The 21,436-nt window shown below is 44.7% G+C and overlaps 1 protein-coding gene across 7 annotated transcripts in view; it reads right to left on the bottom strand.

Moving 5' to 3' along the window:
- The window catches only part of LOC141089479 (lysosomal acid lipase/cholesteryl ester hydrolase-like), a 77,747-nt gene that overhangs the window by 41,766 nt on the left and 14,545 nt on the right, over positions 1 to 21,436 (bottom strand). For 5 of the 7 annotated variants that reach the window (XM_073575916.1, XM_073575919.1, XM_073575920.1 and 2 more), the window contains 5 exons: positions 13,836 to 13,962; positions 12,405 to 12,519; positions 4,493 to 4,691; positions 2,788 to 2,897; positions 941 to 1,077 (listed from right to left, as the gene is read on the bottom strand). In XM_073575916.1, coding sequence (XP_073432017.1) covers positions 941 to 1,077; positions 2,788 to 2,897; positions 4,493 to 4,691; positions 12,405 to 12,519; positions 13,836 to 13,955 — 681 coding nt within the window. In that variant the 5' untranslated portion in view covers positions 13,956 to 13,962. Of the gene's footprint in view, positions 1 to 940; positions 1,078 to 2,787; positions 2,898 to 4,492; positions 4,692 to 12,404; positions 12,520 to 13,835; positions 13,963 to 14,478; positions 15,036 to 21,436 lie in introns of those variants that run through there. The other 2 variants (XM_073575922.1, XM_073575918.1) reach the window with 2 other exon arrangements.

Below are 21,436 nucleotides of genomic sequence, written 5' to 3'. Positions count from 1 at the left end.
GACGAAAGCAATGCGATTTTTTATCACATTGCATTCGTCCGATTTATTCGCTAGTGTGACTCCGGCCTTACTCCTTCATCAGATGAAGGAGTAAACCTGATGAAGGAGTAACCCTCCGAAACGTGCATTGGGGTGGGTCGCTGGACTGAGGAACCTGTGCCTTCCGCCTATTAGGTAAATACTTATGCTCCTTACTTGCATCCGTGCTGCTGGCGCGGCCTTTGGTAAACCCTCATGCTCCTTATTTGTCATCCATCCTCAAGTATCTTTTATCCAATTTAACCATGGTGAAATGTTCACCTGTTATCTGGTAATGATGTATTTATTTAGTTGGCCATTAGGATGATGGAGTTATAATATAATTGCTCTAGCGGTGCACCTTTATTTGATCATACATATGTATGTACTATATACACTTTGTGACAATTTATGCACTTTATATATGTGTGGTATATTGGTTCTGACTATCCAGTAACCCCTTGTTTTACCCATGCGGTTTGCGGATTTCCGCACTCCATTGTCCATTCTCCCCCTTTTTGTATCTGGATTAGTCCTAATAAAAACCATTGATTTTATCTTGGATTTTGTGGTCGCCTCTTTTGGAGCTATTGCTCAGCTTTTAGCATCCAGATGTTACAGCATAGTGGAAGGTATTTTAAGAAATCCCATCTCCACTATGGGTACTATAACGCGGGTGACACATACATGAATCCAGACATGCGGCACGTCTTTATAGAACGCAGCATGTCTGTTTATCTTGCGGAGACGCTCTGTCTCCGCAAGATAAATAATACAGTCTATGGATATAATGCCGTGATTCCGCATGTGTTCAATGACCACGCGTAAAAAGGGGGGGCGGCGCTTTGGGCGGAGCGGGCTCTGCGTCCAAAGTGCCAGCAATCTGGACCATGGAAACATACCCTTATGTTGAGTACTGTACCTTAATTAAACAGTCTGGTATCCCTCTGGCAGCTGCAATTGGACCAATAGGATGTTGAACAGTAGCCACGGGAGCAAGAGCAAAAAACATCTTAATTTTTTGTGCCAGTTGAGGAATGGTAGAAAATGCAATGAATCCTGTAATGGTACAAACAAAGGATCTGCACTGAGAAAAACATATTATGGCAATAGCAAACTTGTATATTTTATTTTTTTAGCTAACTAGAGAAATAAAAAAGTTCAGAAAAGTGTAAAGAAAAAAAAATTGGTTTGTGACACCATTTTCAAAGACCTGCGACAGTTTCTGTTTCACGCGTCCTGTATTTTTGAAATATAGGAGGAGGCTGCATTAGCCTTTTTATGAGACCATTCACACTTTGGACGCATGAAATATGATATTAGAAACAATGGGGAATATGGCCGTTTCCTTGCATGCATGCGTCCTGCATTTTGGAAAACAGGAGGTTAATATCGGTAGCAGCTGGTGGAATGCAGGGGGTTAATATCAGAAGCAGTTTGTGACCTGATGTCAGACGCTGGGGGTGGAGCTTACTAATAATGGAGTCTTTATCAAGAGTCCATGTGCTTTCCCCTCCAGGACTCCACTTGGTAGTGACAGGGACAGTCACACTAGCTTGTTAGGCACCTCGCCACTGCAGGGCCTGTGGACTTAACGGATAACACTAATTCTATATATCCTTTCCTACTGCTTTATATCTATTTGACTCCCATGATGAATCCCCACCATTGGGGAAGAAACACGTAGGGAGCTTTTCTGTTTATTTTTCCCTTTATCGGTGGGGGTGTCCACTACGGGATCCACTTGGGGCCTGTCCTTGTTAGGACAGGAGTATTGCTGGGGCACGACAGGGAGTGTAGGGGAATACTTTACACTAACACTGATCCAAATATTCCAGCACATCTTTTTACTTAAAAATAGAATCTTTATTGAGAAATCTTCATTAAAAATCTAAAAGCAGGATACAGGATAAAAAACCATGGTAAAGACAGGCATTTACGCGTTTCAACTCAACAGAGTCTTACTCATTATGAATCTATAGAATCTTTATTCTATTTTTAAGTAAGAAGATGTGCTGGAATATTTGGATCTTTGCATTTATGTCAGCTTGTAACATTTCCTAGCACCTTCATCAAAGAACTGCCTCCAACGTGACAAGTAAAAAAGGTGAGCTGAATATATTCGTTTTTGGACTTTACACTAACACTGGTTTTCCCATGTCTCGGCTCCCCATGAGTGGATCATCTCTCCAGCAGGATACGCCCTGATGCTGGAATGCTATATCTATTACCAATGGTGAGACCAAACCATTTTTTATTGAGCACTGGTTCACATGAGCACTTTTTTGTAATGTTTTTGTGTGTTCTGTCCTTTTAATGGTTAATTAAAGGTTATGTTTTAATTTATTTTACGTGGGATACTCTCTAGGCTGTGTGCAACATTTAACCCCTGAGGGTTTTTTGGAATAGTGTTAAAAAGCTCAAACTATAGCTGAATTCAGGATTGTTTTCTGGGGAGCGACTGTTTTATTGGCGACTGAAAATGGCAATTCTGCCATTAAATAATTTTAAATTTTGATAGGGCTGAATTTTTTTTGTAGTGCTCTTATTTTTAAGGGTGTGTGACAGGGTATCTTGAACATATATGAAAAAACATATGTAAGATTTTTCTTCTACTTTTCTATTAGTCCCCACAATATTTTAGTATACCGCTAAAAAAGAAAGGTCCATATGAAATTAAGATTTCCCTACCACAGGCCTATAATCAGAAATTTATTGTGTAATCCAACCTCAAAAGGCTTTCAAAATATAAGTGAGAAGTATTCTTACCCATAGTAGTGCCTTGTGAGTGACCGATGTAATGGAGTTGCTTCTGGCCCGTTTTTTGCAAAATAAAATCTACGACTGCAGGAAGATCTTTCTTCGCCATTTCATCATAACTAGAAAGTAGAAATATTGAGTTATTTGATATCCTGAAGACCATCCATCAGGGTTTTTTTTTTGTTTGTTGATGGTCAGATGCTGCTGTGGTAATAGCAGGTACGCAGGATGCAGTGACGAGACGCGAGACAGATATGACTTTAAACGTTAACTTTTATAGATAAATGCCATTAGGGCTATTGTTACGCAACCAACAGAATAACAGTAGTTGTCCTCGCAGGGAGCCGAAACACATAAACAAGGATTGGGAGAACACGACTAATCCGGCAAAGACCGGTCACTAAATGGCTGACTACAGGTCCTTAGTCACTATGTATCACTTATCCGTCCTGACGTCCCTCGGCGTTCGGTTCCACGGGGTGTCGCAGCCACTGGGCCCAGCCACTGAAGATCTGGCGTAGTCTTCATGCGTTCCGACGCCCAGGAGGAGCAGGGGCACAACAGGCCCGCGGAGAGTTCTTTGGCGGGATGTCCCCCAGCGGAGGCAGCGGGATACCGCCTGGGAGTGGGAGAGTGGAGGCCGCAACTCCCTGACAGGGGCTGGCAGCGGTAGTGATAAGTGGCGGTTGATAGGCCACAGGCGCAGTCTGAGGCCGCACTGGAGGATCCGCAGCGGGCACAGGCCCAGTCTCTACCATGGACTGGAGCGGGGCGGTGGCAGTTGCGGGCGGCAAAGAAGGAGTCACCGCCGTGGTCGGAAGTGAAGTGGCGATGGCTGCGGGCAGCAGCGTGGAGGCCGAAGCCGCGAGCTGGAGTGAAGCAGCGTTGGCCGCGGATGGCTGTGAGTAGGCCACAGCCGAGAGCTGGAGTGAGGCAGCAGTCTTCTTTTGTCGGTAAGCTCGGCGCCGTCTCCCTGCGGTCCTCCTCTCGGGTAGCTGCTCGTGGCTCTCACTCTCTGGCCCTCCCCAAGTCTCCACCTCCTTCTCCCTCGTTCTGCTGACTCTTCTCTGGATTCCTCCCCCAACTGCCCTGTCAGTCTCAGCAGTCCATCCCCTAGTTCTGCTCCCTGGAAACAGATACCCCAGGAACCTGGAAGACGGACCCCCCGGGGCCAGCCCGGGTACTCGGCGGAGGCCTCCCCTCCTACACTGGAATGACCATCAATGAGCAGCATAAAGTATTTAAATGAGGTGAAGAAGCTATACCAGGCATGACCAGATATGTCAAAAGCCATGCCCCATCAACTGAGCAGGGCAGAAAAGAAGCCGCCGCTCTATCGATGTGACATCAGCAGAGGCAGCTGAATCCCCAGCAGGAGCCGTCTGTGACCGCTGTGTGCTGGTGATGAACGGTTCCGGGCACAACAGATAGATAGGTAGAAACTATTTGCCTGTTTGCAAAAAAATAAAAATGTGCCTAAGCACTAAGTCTCGGATAGCTCCTTTAAGGGTATATTCATGTGGATTTTAGAATGGATTTTAAGCCATTTGGTTTTCTGTAGATTGTGCAAAGATTAGGCCTGATACTTATGTACAGTATATGATGTCTGGAGGTTGTTATATATTCTGATGGTGAAACATCTCATTCCAGTTTCATAGACACTATTATGCATTGGTTTTACCATAGATTGTTCAATCTATTAAAATACACAAACCTAAAAGCCCAGAATTTGCTGTCTGAAGTGGACAAAGACTTATGCTTCCGAGACCATGTATTACCACGACTGTTTCCCATCCATACATCATAACCGGCGTCTGCCAGGATAAAGCCCAGACTATTGTTTTCAAAGTTTGTGATCCAGTTACTGGCATCTGCAAGAAGGCCATGCTGTAGTAATACCACTGGTTTATGTTCTAAAGTATGGAAGAAAAAAAAAGCATACTGTGTATAAGCAAAATTATGATTGACACATAGGCATTGCTATTTACTTTTCTCTAGATAGATCATTCAATATTCAGTGGGAAATATATATACGTATACCTATATATGAATGAGATTAAAAAGAAGTGCAGTTGTCTAAAGTTGCCTCTGCTTGCTCATAGTTAGGGATGAGCGAACCTGTGGAAGCTTGGGTTTTGGTACCCAGCCCAAACCCCACTGAAAACAATGGGGAACGGACTTTTGATCCAGAAAAAAAACACATCTATCTCATCCAGCACCGGACAGTAACTGTCCAGTACAAACGCCGAGCTTGGAAGTTTAGTTCACTCATCTCTACTCATAATAGCTGTTGTATATAAGCAAGAACTCATTGTATTTCATTCCTAAAGTTCAGTAACATCTCAGTGCATGGAGAACTGATTTCACAAAAGTCACCAATGAGATAGAAGAAAAAGGTCTTCTTTGCCAAAGTAATTAATATGTTATCAATGTTCTCACTGTTCTTTGCCAAAGTAATTGATAAGTTATCAATATTCTCACTGTCAGAATTTCGTTCCTTGGACAGTGATGCTAAAAGGTTCACTATCCATCTAGAACATGTGTGATAGTCACCAAATATATAATGATATCACAAAATAGTTTACTATTTGTGAATATGAAACGCAAAAGTGCTTGATCAAGTGGTTTTCTTTTGGGACAGCTTTGAGGTAAACACTGCATGGTGGCTCAGTGGTTAGCACTTTGACTTTGTAGCACTGGGGTCCTAGGATTATATCCCATCAAAGACAACATCTGCAAGATGTTGTGTGTTTGCGTGGGTCTCCTTCAGGTTCTCAAGTTTCCACCCACAGTCCAAGACCTACTGGAAGGGAATAGACATTATGAGACCCAATGGGAATAGTGATGATGATGATGTCTGTAAGGCGCTGGGGCAAAGCCAAGAGGTATTCTGGTGCGCCCATCAGAAATATCAGCTATTTCTGGTTGGCTTTTATTTTCTATATAACCTTAAGTGGACACAGCTGGTTATATTTTTGAACACCTGTCCAGCATCCATGCTGCATGCAGCGCGTTCCTACCTCAGAAGGAAATAAAACTGAATGGCTAAAACAGATATGAAAAGGGCAACGTGTTTTTACAGACACTTCCTTAATTCTACTCTCTGCTCATGTCAATCTTGCACTTATGTTGCTAATCATTAAAACATTACTCCACTGACACAAAAGAGCCCACAGGACAGACGTCACTCCCGAATCTCAAGAGCTAATAATGTTATGTATGGGAGGTCCTTGCTTGAAAAATAGGACCTCTATAGTAGACAAGAAGTCTACTAGACAAGAAATCTACTGTAGAAGACAATTAGAAGGGCATCACTATAAATTATTTTTAACAAACTACAGAAAGTCGGCCGTAGATAATACCAGTAACTGTAATAAGTGCCATTTTTGAGGAAGTCCTATGCACTGTAATGTATTTCTTACTGACAATATTCCTTTAAATGCTAAGTATTCACAGAAGTGTCATTGATATCCTCAAGAGCTCTCAAGAGAGTAACTCAAAGCGGAATAAAGAGAACATTCACAGGGAAGAATATGAGGTCAGTTTTCTCAAGTGGTGGAGTTATTAGAGATGTTGAGGTGCGACAGCATGAATCTGTATTCCTGTAAGATCCACGACATATCAAACCATAATAAAGGAATCTTTAACCTCATTTCATGTCCTTTAAAATAGATTTATGCTACACAAGATGTTATATTTGGTTGACACTGAAGCGACCTCGTAGGGTTTGTGTACACACAGGTTTTTTTCAGGCCAACAAACCAGCAGTTTTTCAAGACGAAACACTTTAGGAAATATCAGGGCTTTTTCCCCAGACACATTTCCAGTGTTTTTTGGTAAATTCCGCGTGCTTTTTCCATGTTTTAGACCAACAGTGGGTGTTTTTGACTTTTTTCCTGCATTTTATAGCCTTCCCATTGACTTGAATCATGAAGTAGAGCATCTTCAGAGTGCAAAATGCCTCTGCCAACATGCGGAATGGACGGGTCACTTCTTTTAACGGCTTGGCGTCTTTGAAAACCTGAAGCAGTTGAAAGATGCTCAAAAACATGTTAGCACTTTTTTAGATGTATTTTGAAGCAGAATCCGCCAGAAAACGACAGTGTGCACATTTTGTTATTATTGCTTGAGCCATGAATCCTATAGAAACTGTATCTTTATCAGAGTTTAAAGAGCTTCTCAGCGACATTTAGGGTATGTGCACATAACATTTGTTTTTTCAGGCGATTTCCCCTGGGATCAGCCAGAAAAAGCACCAAAATAGCTCCCCAAAAAATGAAGATAATGCATAGCAATGTCAACACAACATTGTTGTACACATGTTCCAGATTATGGAACTTCTTGACTATTTCAGTGTTTCGGAAACCCTTAAGCCGTTAAAAGAAGGGATATTCTCATCCTTCCCGCTCCCTATACTTAAAAGTACATACTTAAAAGTACAGAGTAAAAGATGCTGGCAGGGAGTTGCTGCAGGAACAAAAGCAAAATCACCGGCAAAGCCACTTCAGGAAAACGACCGCCCACATTTTCCTAAACTGCTTCACCTAAGAAAACTCTGGGCTTTTTAACAGCGATGATTAATAAGGAATAGCACTCTCCTGTGGCCGTAATTTCCTTGTATTACAGCTGTACATGCTAGCATAACAGGCACAGTCAGTGAGTCACTGACAGGTCTCCTGCTGTGCAGTACACGAGTACTGCAATGCATGAAACTAGAGATCAAAGTAAAAAATATTCATGTCCCACATTGGGACTAAATGAAAAAGTGAAAAAAAATATGAGCAAAAAAAAACACAAAAAGTACACAAATAACAAAAATCTTATTACCACTAAAGAAGCAGCCTTTGTGATAAAACAAAGATAAACAAAAAAGCACACACAATTCGTATTGCTCCGTCACTAACTATCCGATCTATAAAACTGTAATGTTGTTTATTTCATTCGGCGAGCACCATAAAAATAAAAATATGCCAAAAATGTTGCTTTTTCATCATACTGACACACAAAAAAATTAAGTAATATAAAAAGCAGTATCAATGAAAACAACAAACAGATGCCAAATGGACTCCAAAGTGTATCAATCTGCCTCTTTATAGTGTGTGGTTCCATTGGGCGTTTCATCTGATTTGAATTTTTGTGTGATTTACATGGAAACCCCAACTTAAGTGCTCAACACAGAACACAAGAATGAGATCCCAGCCTTATACTTTTAGAAATGAAAAAATATTATGTACCCAAAAGTCTAACCAATAAAAACGCCAAATTTATCTCGTACAAAACCAGCCCCCACTCAGGTCTGTCATCTGTCACTGGAAATATAGGGGATTCCCAAGTTACTGGTAGAGCAAAGACTGTGGAAAAGCGACATGGCTCCAGACCCCTCAAATAAAATCCAGTGAAATCTGTGCTCCCAAATCAAAATCCAAATGCCCTCCTCCTGAGCCCCACTATGCTTGAACCGCAGTAAGTAGCCACATGCTTAGCATTTTTGTAGTGGGGAGAGAGCACTTAATTTACGAAGTGTGAGTCTCTAGAAGCCTAAGCTGGGCACAATGTATGGGGGGTTCTACACTGCATGGGGCCACAATGTATGTGGGCATAATGTATGGGCACCGAACTGGCATATTTGCAATTCTCCAGAATAAAGAATGCTGGATGTTACAAAATAGTCTTTGAGAAGTGCAATTCCTACATTGGGGTAAAGTAAAGCCAGGTGATGCAATTTTCCCAGCTTTATAAAAACTCAGCCTCCTCTAACCTTGTGCCAAAAAGCTGCAGCCATTGGTTATTCTCAGCAGCTGCCTACCACTCAGAAAATGAAAATGACACTATAAGCAGAAGAGTGCTATAAGAATATTGCAAAGTGTTTTCAAGTTGCCCTTTCCTCATTTTGAAATGTAATTAAGAAATGGCAGCAAACAGGAACAGCGGAGGTCAAGATAAGGTCTGGAAGACCAAGCAGAATATCAGTGAGAACTGCTGGTAGCATTGCTAGACAATCAAATTAAAATGCTCGCTTGACTCCAAAAGATATTCAAAAAGATTTAGCAAAATCTGGAGTTGTGGTACATTCTACAATTCAGAGACACCTGCACATTTGGGAAACAAGTCTCGGGGACTGATGAGATCAAAATAGAACTCTTTGGCCACATTGCTCGAAGGTATGTGTAGAGAAAAAAGGGCACAGAATTTTAGGAAGAGAATATCTCACATGGGTGTGGATCAATCATGGTTTGGGGTTGTGTTACAGCCAATGTCACAGGGAACATTTCACGGGTAGAGGGAAGAATGGATTTAATGGAACGTCAACAAATTCTTGATGCAAACATAACACCATCTGTAAAAAAGCTGAAGTTGAAAAGATGGTTAATGATCCTAAACACACGTCAAATTCCACAATAGACTACCTCAAAAAGATGCAAACTGAAGGACCCCTGATCTAAATATCATTGAGAATCTGTGGCTACACCTCAAAATAGAAGAGGATGCAAGACTACCCAGGAATCTCCCAGAACTGGAAGAATTTTGCAAGGAAGAATGGATGAAAATCCCTTAAACAAGAATTGAAAGACTATTAGCTGGTTACAAAAAGCATTTACAAGCTATAAGTTGTGATACTTGCAAAAGGGGTGCATTGGCCCATTTTCCTTTTTGCAATTTTTAAAACGTAAAAAATGACAATATATTTTTTGCCTAAAATACAAAATAAATGTGTCATCGTTAACTTTAACCCTTTTAGAGATAGTTTCATCTTCAACTTGCTTAACTGTTTACGATAACAGTAATTTTGACCAGGGGTGTCAAAACTTTTACATGCCACTGTAAGGACATTTTTTTCCTCTGAAGTGGAATAAAAAGTGAATGTCACTTCAATGAAGCATATCTAGAAGGAAACCTCTCCAAACTAGGCTCTCCAAACTAGGCACAGCAAAAGGGTGCAAATAAAACTTCAGGAAAAAACTCCTCCAAAGGAGCATGTCCTAAAGTGGTTTCCGCATGACAAACTTGTTATTTTTGAACGCTTAAAAAAACAAAGTGTGTGATCATAACCAAATACTAAAGATCTATCCTTCCCAACCCCAAACCGCATATATGGGCAAAAAAAACTTTAAAATGTAAATCCATCAAAACCTTCATGTCTGTTGCTGCATTCCCAAGAAAACAGCATTGTCATTCATTTGAAAACGATGTGTTAAGGGTTATATCACACCAAGAGCACTTAACAAGCCATTGATTACTGAGGTTGTTTCTCTGCCATACATGTAGTTTGGTGGGGAGGGGTTGATCTTAATGATAGATTACCTATAAAGTGATTGGTTGATGAGCAACATTTATCTCCTTACTATCAATCACAAGAACTAGGGTCTTGTGCCTACACCTAAAAACAAGGAGACAGTAACACATGTGCAGTGGCCAGGATACCCCGTAAATCAGGCATAGGTTGGATCCTTAGCGTTATTGATGGTGGCCATGCCCAGTGACTTGGCACTGATGCAGTAGTGAGTATACGGGGATGAATGTGCGGGATGATGACGGCATTACTGTTCCCTCATGGCTGGATGGTTAGTGGTGTACCCCATAATAGTGATGTAGAGGGGAAACAAGAGAAGCAGAAGCGATGTTGTAAAACCGAAGAAAACTTTACTCAATACAGCAGGTAAATCACCGTAGATTGTGGTACAAGAAGCTTGACAGTTACAAGCATGTAGCCAAGAGAAAGAAAGGAGTAATGGATTCAAGAATTAGTAAAAAAATACAAAAGTTTTTATTAAGCACATGCACAGACAAATAAGATGTAAATAGCAAAATTGCAAAAAATCATGAGACAAAAACAGGACAGACGGGGGAAGGGGAAATATAGCTGTGCACCAACATGACTATAATCACAGCAGCACATATGGTACATGAATATTACATAAGTGACAAGCAGAACCACCCATGACAATAGATAGTTTAGCCAAAATAGGCATATAAAAGAGAGGATGATCCTGCCACAGAAAGTAATAGTAATAAGAATGAATAAGGTGCCGCTGGTAATGGCGGTGAGTTAGCTCCGCAAAAAAATCCACAAAACCATGATTGGTGTATGTAAGAGTGGATACAGGCAGCTTACCAAGTGGTGCACAGGAGACCAAGTCCAGAGGGCGACCCCTGATGCACGTTTTGCGCTCACAAAGGGTGCTTTCTCTATTACTTTCTGTGGCAGGATCATCCTCTGTTTTATATGCCTATTTTGGCTAAACTATCTAATGTCATGGGTAGCTCTGCATGTCACTTATGTAAAATTCATGTACCATATGTGCTGCTGTGATTATGGTCATGTTGGTGCACAGCTATACTCGTATTTCCCCTTCCCCGGTCTGTCCTGTTTTTGTCTCATGATTTTTTGCAATTTTGCCATTTACATGTTATTTGTCTGTGCATGTGCTTAATAAAAACTTTTGTATTTTTTTTACTAATTCTTGAATCCATTACTCCTTTCTTTCTCTTGGCTACAAGTACGTATGGAGTGGAATGCTTATTGCAATGGCGGTTTATATTTCCAGGTTACCGCCAATCTTTCGGTATAGAGTGTTGGACGCCTGTTTGTCTCTCACAGTTACAAGCATGTAGGATCTTAACCTGGAAGACTGAGCTAAATGCTTATTTTCCACAATATCTTTCACTCTAAAACCATGGGATTGCTACACCCACCCTAGTGGGCCTCTAAATCCCGGTGCCTTCTATTCTTTATTACATGTAGGTTGCAACCATTCCCATTATCGGCTTCATTGCGTTCCAGGGCCTCAACACAGGGGCTTCTTTGAATCCTGCACAGCTGGGGATCATGTCTCCTCCCTGAGGGGTAAGCAGGCATGGCTGTACTACATTTTCTTCAGATACTTCTGCCATGATGGCCTACTGGAACAAGGTAGTGAGCTTCTCTCCTCATATGTTGCTGCAGATATCTCATTGTAAGGACTCTCTCGACCAACTATGGTTGCAGCATTTTATAAACTAGACTCCACCCACTTAACTATTTCCGACCAGCCAGCTAAGTGGTGGGGATAACACTATGGTGTATGTCCAATACTGAACAATAAAACAATGCCATAATTTGAATATTTAAGATTTATTTCATGAACAAATAACATAACCAAAACTTGTAATCCACAACTTTGGGTCACTATACATGCACACTGACGCCGTACCAAATGTCCACAGGACTATCAGACAGCAAAGAAATGTACTCAGCTATGCCTTTCAGTCCCACAAACACCAAATGGAGCAGCAGGGGATCTGGGACCATCTCCACTCAATGATACAATATTATGCACATCTAAAGGAGCTTTACAATGCACTGAAAAGACTGTGATGTTCCCTGTTTTCTCCAGCCCCTCTTTCACCCTACATGTTTAAATATAATTAAAATATTTTACAAAAAAAGATAATTATTTAAAAAAAATAATTAATATTGGGTGGAGCTTTTTGGTGATGAACAGGTGGTTACAAAGTCCAAACTATAGTAGGAACTTGATCCACATTACATTCTATTATGTTTGTGTATTACAGATCATTAATATAGTAATTAATGTAAATAAAAATAAAGTAAAAGTAATACATGAAAGGTACCAAACATGACCTACCAGCAGAATAATGCCTCGTGCCATGTGGTATTCGGTGGACACTTAGGATGTACCCATCATCAGTGATCACCTCGTATTCCTCACTGGGATATCCTCGGTAGCTGATTATTTCAGTCTATAACATGTAACGTAACATTAGATAACGCAACTTTTTATTATTATTGTATAATGGTTTACTTGTTGAGCTATGTTCTTATGATGAGCTTTTGAAGCTGCAATTTTTTTTATTAAAAAAATGTAAGTAACCGGTCTTATATAATGGGTGCAGAAAATCTTCAATATCAAAAACTCACCAAAAAGAAACTCACAAAAAAGCTCATCATGCCAACGTAGCCTTACTAAGAAATAATCTTTACATTTTTAGAATATGGGAGGGAAGACGCAGAGAAATGTTGCTGTTTCCCTCAAAGTGGTTCGGAGGAGCCAGTAAGTCAACTGGAGAAATCGTTGATCAGATATGTTGTCCATTATCCTTACGGTCAACTTTATCAGTGAGTTTAGGTTGTTTAGGTTCTTCATGCCTGTAGTACATGTTCATTCTAGGCAAGTCATAATTGGTTTGTATAACCACACTTTTCCTCTGTCAGATGGACTGTCTGATAAACCAAGGTAATTATGTGGTTTTCCAGCCAATCCCTCTCTAATGAGCACTGTGTATGGGCCAGAATGGATTAAAAGAAGGGGTTGCACATTCTTTAGGTGGCTTCTGCTGAGAAGTCGTCTGCTCTTTATAATTTACTGGTAAAGCCTCTTCAGGTAAATGACTGCAGTGTTTTCCTAAAGCTGGCGACTAAAAGACATAGTGTGTACATAGCCTTAAGGGATTTTTTTTGGAACAGATTGTAAAGTGAATATCATCAGGGTCCACTTCAAATATGCAATGTGCATTATTTTATCTCCATATGTTTCTTAATTTCCCATACTAATAAATAGGAACTTTTCCAAGAGTGATTTTGGCACAGATTTGCGCCACTCCCCCCACCTTCCAAAAAAAATAAAAAATCAAAGTAAGCATTGCCTAAATGATGTAGAGGGCATAAACTCCCTTTAACAAATTATTAGCATTAGTAAGAACTACAGTATAGATTGCGGATTGCGAGCAGGGCCCTCACTCCTCCTGTAACTGTTGAACGATGTGTTACTTTGTTTGTACATGCCCCTGCTTAATTGTAAAGAGCTGTGGCATATGTTGGTGCTGTAGAAATACAATTTATTATTACTATAACCTTGTCTACAAATGGTTTGCTAATTGGAGGATTGGAGAGGGCTCACTAACATGATTATCTTAAACTAGCGGTGTAGTGCTATGAGTATCTACACTGTGTTTTTGCAGTTGTTTGCATGTGACAAATTAATCCATGATGTCAGGTGAAAGTAATAATCTTTGTGGAAAAAAAAAAGCTTCAGAATTTTTTACAAAAAGTAACTTACCACAGTCATATAAGCTTCAGGGTCAGGAGCATAAGTAACACATTGACCTTCGTTATGGTGGTCCAGCATCTGGCTGGAACATTGAGAGATCAAAATGGTCACTGCAAACCAAAGCCACATTCCTGGACTTTTCAGAGGAAAAAAAACCACAATGTACCATATAAATTCTTACAAATGTTGAAAAGAATATGCAAATTTCGGTTATTTTGAAAGAAAATACCCATTAATATTTTTAATAAAAATATTTTTTGAGGAAAGATTCGGAATAAAGTAATATAATACTCTATAATAATAATAATAATAATAATAATAATAATAACAACTATATAATATAATGCTCAGAGACTCCGGCTTTATAACAGGTGAGCCAAATTTAACACTGTATTAAAAAACAAGTATATTATATTGAGATGAGGAAAACAAACAGAATATCAAACTATAAAAATAAAATGTATTCATAAATGGAAGCAAAAGTTTTAGGCAACATTAGAAGTGAGAAAACAGTAAGCAGCAGAGTAGTATGAGCTAGAGATCTAGTAGTAGCAAAATGTAGAGCACAAAATATAATAAATTAAACAAGATTGGATGGTAAATCAGATGATGAAGATAAGTTACCATACCGGCGTTCAGGGATCTTACACACCCAGGTCCGAGCAGTACAGTGCTACCAGGAACTATACATCGAATCAGCAAACACAACACGTCATAATACATTCTGAAAGATATGCAGCCTTCTTTTTAGGAGTAGTGGAGCAGAGGCGTGCCAGGAGAACGTAGTTGTAGTCTGCAGCATGCGTGTACAATCTGATTTATCTTTGAATGACCGTCATTAATTACCTTACAAATAATAAGCTCAACACATAGGTATCTTCAACCCTTCAATTCCATTCCATAAAGTCGCCTCTGATGGAAAGCAACAGACCCTTGCACACCGCTGATGTGTAACTACCCCTGTGTGCAGCCATTCCACTGATGATGGGAAACTACAACATGTGTGATCATCATCAGTATCCATTGGAGTATTTTCCGTGTACACGCCTTGGGGGTTCACTCTCTCGGGTAGCCACTTGGAACACAAAGTGACAGTGTTTTTATAGGACACAAAGAATAATGTTTATTTTCACAGGTTGCAAATCACCAAAAACAAAACCATAAACATAAAATCCCTAGCCTTGTCCAGGCACTAACTAAACAATATAGACAACATGGGCTATTCAGACACGGCTGAGCTAGCCCCAGCTTGGTTACACATCCACAGCAACCAATGATACTTGCAGTTTGGTGCACACGGCTTGTGCAGTCTCCTCTCAGAGAAATTCTGTTTTGTCTCTCTCCAGCTCCAATCACAACGGACTTTGCTCACCTTCCCCCAGCTCACTGACAACAGTGAACACTGGTCTGGTTCTAGTCATAGGTATCTAGGTGCACCTAATCAGGACATGTAGTGATAAGATTTAACCCCTATCCTACTTGGCTTTCCTATATACCCACTCCCCCTTCTGCCAGTCCACAGTGCCTAAAGGAGGCCAGTTCAAGCACCTGAAATAGCCTACCATTCTACAGGGCTTTAACTTGACCCGAGTGTGAGGCTCATGCTTGATGACACAAGACTAAGCTAGTAACTCCGAGGACGTGCGATTGGTTTTGAGCACCTTTTTACGGCGATGCTGTTTTTGGAAAAGCGACAAAGTTTCTGCCACTTTGATACCCACAATGTTGTCTTCAGATTGGGAGAACAAGCAAGAGGTTTTGAGTAGGTCCTTATCCTTCCAGGGTTTTAGCTGGTAGCAATAATATTTGGGAAATGGCTTCCTTTTCCCTTGTCTGTGTACTTTATAGTTGAACTCTCGCACAACTTCACAGGGTCCCTGCCACTTAGTAAGCAAATGGCTCTGCAATGTGGTCACCAACACATGTTCCCAATCCCCAGGCCCAAACTGCCTCACTAGAGCAAATAGAATATCCTGCCTGCATTTTTCCTCGTGGGCTTTGAGGAAGCGTTCTTTTACTGGCCCCCCCACACTTTGGTCCCTTGACACAACAGATTATGCCTGGTCATTTGTGGAAGACTATTAGTGACTCCCAGCTTCTGGGTAACACTATTTAACACACTTACATTTTCTAGAATGTCTTTTACCTTTAAGTTCCTGAGCTGGGTAGCCCCAAAGTTGTCTTGGGACTACATTAGGTCAGGAATATTGGCTTCAAAGTATGTTTCCTCATCCTCCTTTTTAAGCCAGTTCAGTGAAAGGCAAGTCTCCATTTACATCATATAACTTTGTTACCATAGCTGACTACTGGCAGCATAGAGGACTACTAGGTGCGACAGCTTTAGCCCACAAGTCCCTGAACAACAGAAAATCATGTTCTATAATTATAGCAGGCAATAAGACTTTGACCACTCCTATTTTGTGACACATGGAATCATAGTCTGTGTGCATGTTGTTTCAGGCCATGGGATAGTTATTGGCTTCTCCATGGATACATCTTAGCGCTATCCCCTTCCCAGGGACTAGCACATGCGTAAGTGTGACCTTTACCAGTCATCAAACTTCTTGAGTCCAGTCATAGTCATGTGGGAGGAACGGCCCTCGTCGAGTGTCCGGGCCGAAACCAAGGGAGCCGTCATCTAGGTTCCGGGGGAAACTGTCCCCGGGGGACAGAGTTCAGGGATGGACCGTTGTGACAGACAGATGGGCTGGGGGAGGGACCAGTAAAAAGGAGGCGGGGAATTCCCGGGACGATGAGTCAGGAGACCTGGACAGAAGCAGCAGGAGACCGTGGAAGCGACCGAGAGCCAGAGCGACTTACCAGTGCCAGGGGAGACGCTCACAGAGGACATTAGAGGGACGGCGCCGGGACGACTGTCTGAGACCCGCTGCCGCCTTACCTCAGCCCGCGGCCGTTGCCGCCTCGCCTTAGCTCGCGGCTGCGGCCTGCCCGCCGTCGCTCGTGGCTGCTGCCGCCTCACCCCAGCTCGCGGCTGCAGCCTGTCTCCCGCCACCCACAGCCGCCCTGCTCTCACCCGTGGCCGCGGCAAGTCCGGTGCCATCGGCGGCCACCACTGTCCCGCTCCGGTCCACGGCAAGGGCCGGGCCTTTGCTCACCACGGAGTCCCTGTCGCAGCTGCTAGTTGCACAAGTGGCCTATCACCCACTACCCCGCATCACCGCCGCTTTCCCCAGTCCAGGGGCTGTGGCCCATCCGTCCAAGGACTCCGCCGGGGCCTGTGGGGCTTCAATGTCATCAGCGCGCCAGAGTGCGCGAAGACTTCGTCAACGCCTCAGCAACTGGACCCAGCGACTACTACGCCGAAAGACTACCATCCCGAACGGCGAGGGACATCTGGATGGCTAAGTTGACTATATAATTAAGGACCCTTAGTCGCCATACCGCGGCCCTATAGTGACCGGCTACTGCCGGAAGTAGTCGCGTTCTACCCGTTTGTGTTTGCTTGTATAGAGCCCCTGTGAGGGCAATCCGTGTTACCCCTTTTGTTGATCAGGCTGTGACTGAGGAAAGTTCCCTCTAGGCTTATAAACATTACTATAGAAAGCACCAAATTGTCTCGCGACTCGTCACTGCATCCTGCGTACCTGCAAACCCCCACATTTGGCGTAGTAGGCAGGATGACAGAGCCAAGACGGCATTTATCCTTCCCATGGGACTGTTCGAGTTTAATCGGATGCCGTTCGGGCTGGCCAACGTCCCAGGAACCTTCCAGCGGCTGATGGAGCGGTGTCTAGGAGACCTCAACTTTGAAGCCACGTTGATATACCTGGACGATATCTATTCCGCCACGTTCGAGGACCACCTGTGGCGGTTGGGGCAGGCGCTCGGCTGGCTGCAGAAGTACGGGTTGATGGTAAAGCCCCAGAAATGCCACTTGTTCCGCACCCAGATCGAATATCTGGGGCATACCGTCTCGGCGGAGGGTGTCAGACCATCCCTGGAAAAGGTTGCTTCCATCCAGGGATGGCCTACCCCCGAAACGGTGAAAGACGTGCTGGCTTTCCTGGGGTTGGCCTGCTACTACCGTCGTTTCGTGAAGAGTTTTGCACGCCGAGCCCGAGCCTTGCAGGACCTGCTGAAGGGGGCTCCAGCCGGGGCAAATGGGCGGAAGGTCCAGTGGCAACAACCGCAAGAGGATGCATTTCAAGATCTCAAAGCTGCACTCTCGGACGCCCCGGTATTGGCATATGTGGATTTCTCGCTACCGTTCATCCTGCATACCGACGGAAGCCTCCAGGGACTAGGAGCTGTGTTGTCACAGGTGCAGGATGGCCGAGAGAAAGTGAACGCCTATGGTAGCTGGTCGCTGCATGACTCTGAAAGAAACCCGGACAATTACAGCTCCTTTAAGCTCGAGCTACTCGCGGCAGTGTGGGCAATGACGGAGCGGTTCGCAGAGTACCTGGCGGGCTCCGAGGTGGTGGTGCGGACTGATAACAACCCATTAGCCCATTTGGAGAATGCCAAACTGGGAGCCCTAGAGCAGCGGTGGGTGGCTTGGATGGCCAAGTTCAACTACAAGATCATCTACAAACGGGGACCTGAAAACGAGCACGCTGACGCACTCTCCAGAATCCGACACACCTCCCCAGGGAGGAATCCAGACGACGAATTAGAAGGGGAAGAGACGCCGTTTGCCCTCACCACCACTGCGCTTACTGCTAACGCGCAAGAGGCGCCCCATCCGGGACCCGTAGGGGGAATATTAGAACAGCCACGTGACGAGTGGATTCAGCAGCAACAAGAGGATGGCGATATTGGACTCCTGCGCCGATGGGTGGCCACCGGCAAATTGCCCACTGGCTCACAGAGACAGACTTTGACCCAGGATATGTTGCTGATGTTGCGCCAGTGGGAGAAACTAGTCATCAAAAAGGGACTTTTATATCGGAGAGCCGTGTCACGAGCAACGTCTGCGACAGTATGGCAGGTGATCGTGCCCGGAACCCATCTCAGCCAACTTGCTCGGGAAGCCCACGAAAAGGGGGCTCACTTTGGTGCTCAAAAGACTTTGAAATAGTTGCAGCAGATAGTGTACCATCCACGCTTGCACGCTGCTGTGGAAGAAGTTTGCCGAACCTGCCGCCCGTGCGAGCTCGCTAAGCCTCCCGCGCAACGAGCCCTGGTGCAGACAATTGTAACCTCAGCTCCCCTTGAGCTCCTCACGGTGGACTATCTGACCATAGGTCCTGCCTACCGGGGGTATGAACATTGCCTCGTTATGGTGAATCATTTCATCAAGTTCGCCGTGGTCACCCCCACCCGAGACCAAACAGCGGAGTCGGCTGCCTATGCGATTTGTAAAATCTTTATCCAAGTGTACGGCTGCCCACAACGAATACATTCGGACCAAGGAGCGTGCTTCCTAGGAAGAATCATGGAAGACCTACATCGTCTCTACGGTATTGATAAGTCTCGGACTACACCATACCACCCGCAGGGCAACGGAGCCTGCGAGCGATTCAATTCGACACTAATCCAAATGCTGCGTTCCCTAGAGATTGACCGAAAGGCCCGCTGGCCTGAATACATCCCTGAGCTGGTGTGGGTATATAATAACCGGGTGCACCGGGTGATTGGTTACACCCCCTACTCATTGCTGTTTGGACTGGAGGGCAAAGGAATCACGGAAGTGGAGTTAAACCCGGAGGAACCCCAACCCTGGTCCGGAGTATCCTCGTGGGTCCGAAACCACCGGCATCGGCTGCAGACCCTCCACCGAATCGTCCATACAAAGCTCCAGGATCTAGAACACCCGGGGGGAGTGCTGCCCCCACCATTAATTGACTTCCAGACTGAGGATCGGGTACTCGTACTAGATCAGTGCCCCCAGAACAAGTTAGAACCATGGGAGGAGAACCCATACCGAGTGTTGCGCTGAATAAGCCCCGACGGGCCTGTGTATGAAATACAATCTGAAGGAAATGACGCACCTCTCACTCGTTCTGTGCACCGAAATATGTTGCGCCCCTGTGCCTCCACTGATCCCATGCGACCCGAGCCGATCCCTCAGGTCCCCGACCCCCCTGTCACAAGTCTGGGACCTGGATGACGAAGAGGACTTCCCAGCCACATCCGCGAGCCCTCCAAGTAGTGACATTGCAGCAGACCCAGTTAGCCCGCCAGAGTCGACCGGCCTACCCCCATCTACCACCCCAGAACGTCCCACCACAGTCGAACTTAGACGCTCCGAGCGGTCAACCGCTGGCAAGCCCCCTGAACGCTACGAACAGGACCAGTTCGTATGGCGACAAGAACTGTCGTCTCCAAAGACTAACCCGAGTCTACGAAAACCCTCGCCCGAGGACTGGTGAGCATACAGGGCGGGGGAGTGTGGGAGGAACGGCCCCTGTCGAGTGTCCGGGCCGGAACCAAGGGAGCTGTCATCTAGGTTCAGGGGGAAACTGTTCCCGGGGGACAGAGTTCGGGGACGGACAGTTGTGACAGACAGATGGGCTGTACAAAGGAGGCAGGGAATTCCCGGGACGATGAGTCAGCAGACCGGGACAGAAGCAGCAGAAGACCGTAGGAGCGACTGAGAGCAAGAGTGACTTACCAGTGCCGGGGAGACGCTCACGGAGGACATCAGAGGGACGACGCCAGGACGACCGTCCAAGACCCGCTGCCACCTTACCTCAGCCCGCGGTCGCTCGCGGCCACTGCCGCCTCACCCCAGCTCACAGCTGCGGCCTGTCTTCCGCCACCCCCAGCCGCCCTGCTCTCACCCGTGGCCGCGGCAAGTTCGGTGCCATCGGCGGCCACCACTGTCCCGCTCCGGTCTGCGGCAAGGGCCGGGCCTTTGCTCACCGTGGAGTCCCCGTCGCAGCTGCTAGTTGCACAGGTGGCCTATCACCCGCTATGAGGCTCACAAGGTCATCTGCATTCTGAGGATCTTCTTGGGTAAGTTAAGTTTGCATGCATTTCAGCTTTCAGTGGATAAAATTGGTTCAATATCACTCGTTGCACCATCTCTGCCGGATAACAGGTCTTGGGCTGCAGCCTTTTTTGCACAAGGTGTAACAGATTGAATATCTAGGGAAGCTTCTTCCTTTGGTAGTGCCTAAATTGCACTCATTGCATCCTGACTGCCAGGGTTTTGCCCAAGCATGTCAAAATCTTAGGCTACTTTCACACATCCGGTTTGTGCCGTCAGGCACAATCCGGCATGTGTGTGTAAAAAAACGGATCCTTTTTTTTGTTTAACGCCGGATGCGTTTTTTGTCATTGAGAAGCACATGCGCCGGATTGCGCCGCATGTGCTTCCGTTTGTTCCGGTTTTTACCGGATCCGGCAGAATTCTCCCGTCCGGCGGCCGGACAGGACGCATGCTGCAGCGTTTTTTTGTCCGGCGCAAAAAGCCGGACATGGCCGGATGCGGCCCTCCCGGCTCTGCGGGACAATGTTACTCTATGGCACATTCCGGCTGCCGGATCACGCTTACACCTGATCCGGCCGCCGCATGCACCATTTGACCCTGTGCGCATGCCTGGCACGCTCTCGCCCCCCCTCCTCACCGGCACCTTCTTTACAGCATCCGGAGCCGTAAGTTGCGCTGCATACCTTTCCGATCCCTGCGTTCCCAGCCGCAT

The sequence above is a fragment of the Dendrobates tinctorius genome, unplaced genomic scaffold (assembly GCF_039654945.1).
Source record: "Dendrobates tinctorius isolate UK_male_01 unplaced genomic scaffold, ASM3965494v1 ptg000046l, whole genome shotgun sequence".
In the NCBI taxonomy this organism is placed as follows: Eukaryota; Metazoa; Chordata; class Amphibia; order Anura; family Dendrobatidae; genus Dendrobates; species Dendrobates tinctorius.
Note: the sequence above shows the minus strand (reverse complement) of the source record. Positions and strands in the feature narration are given on the sequence as shown.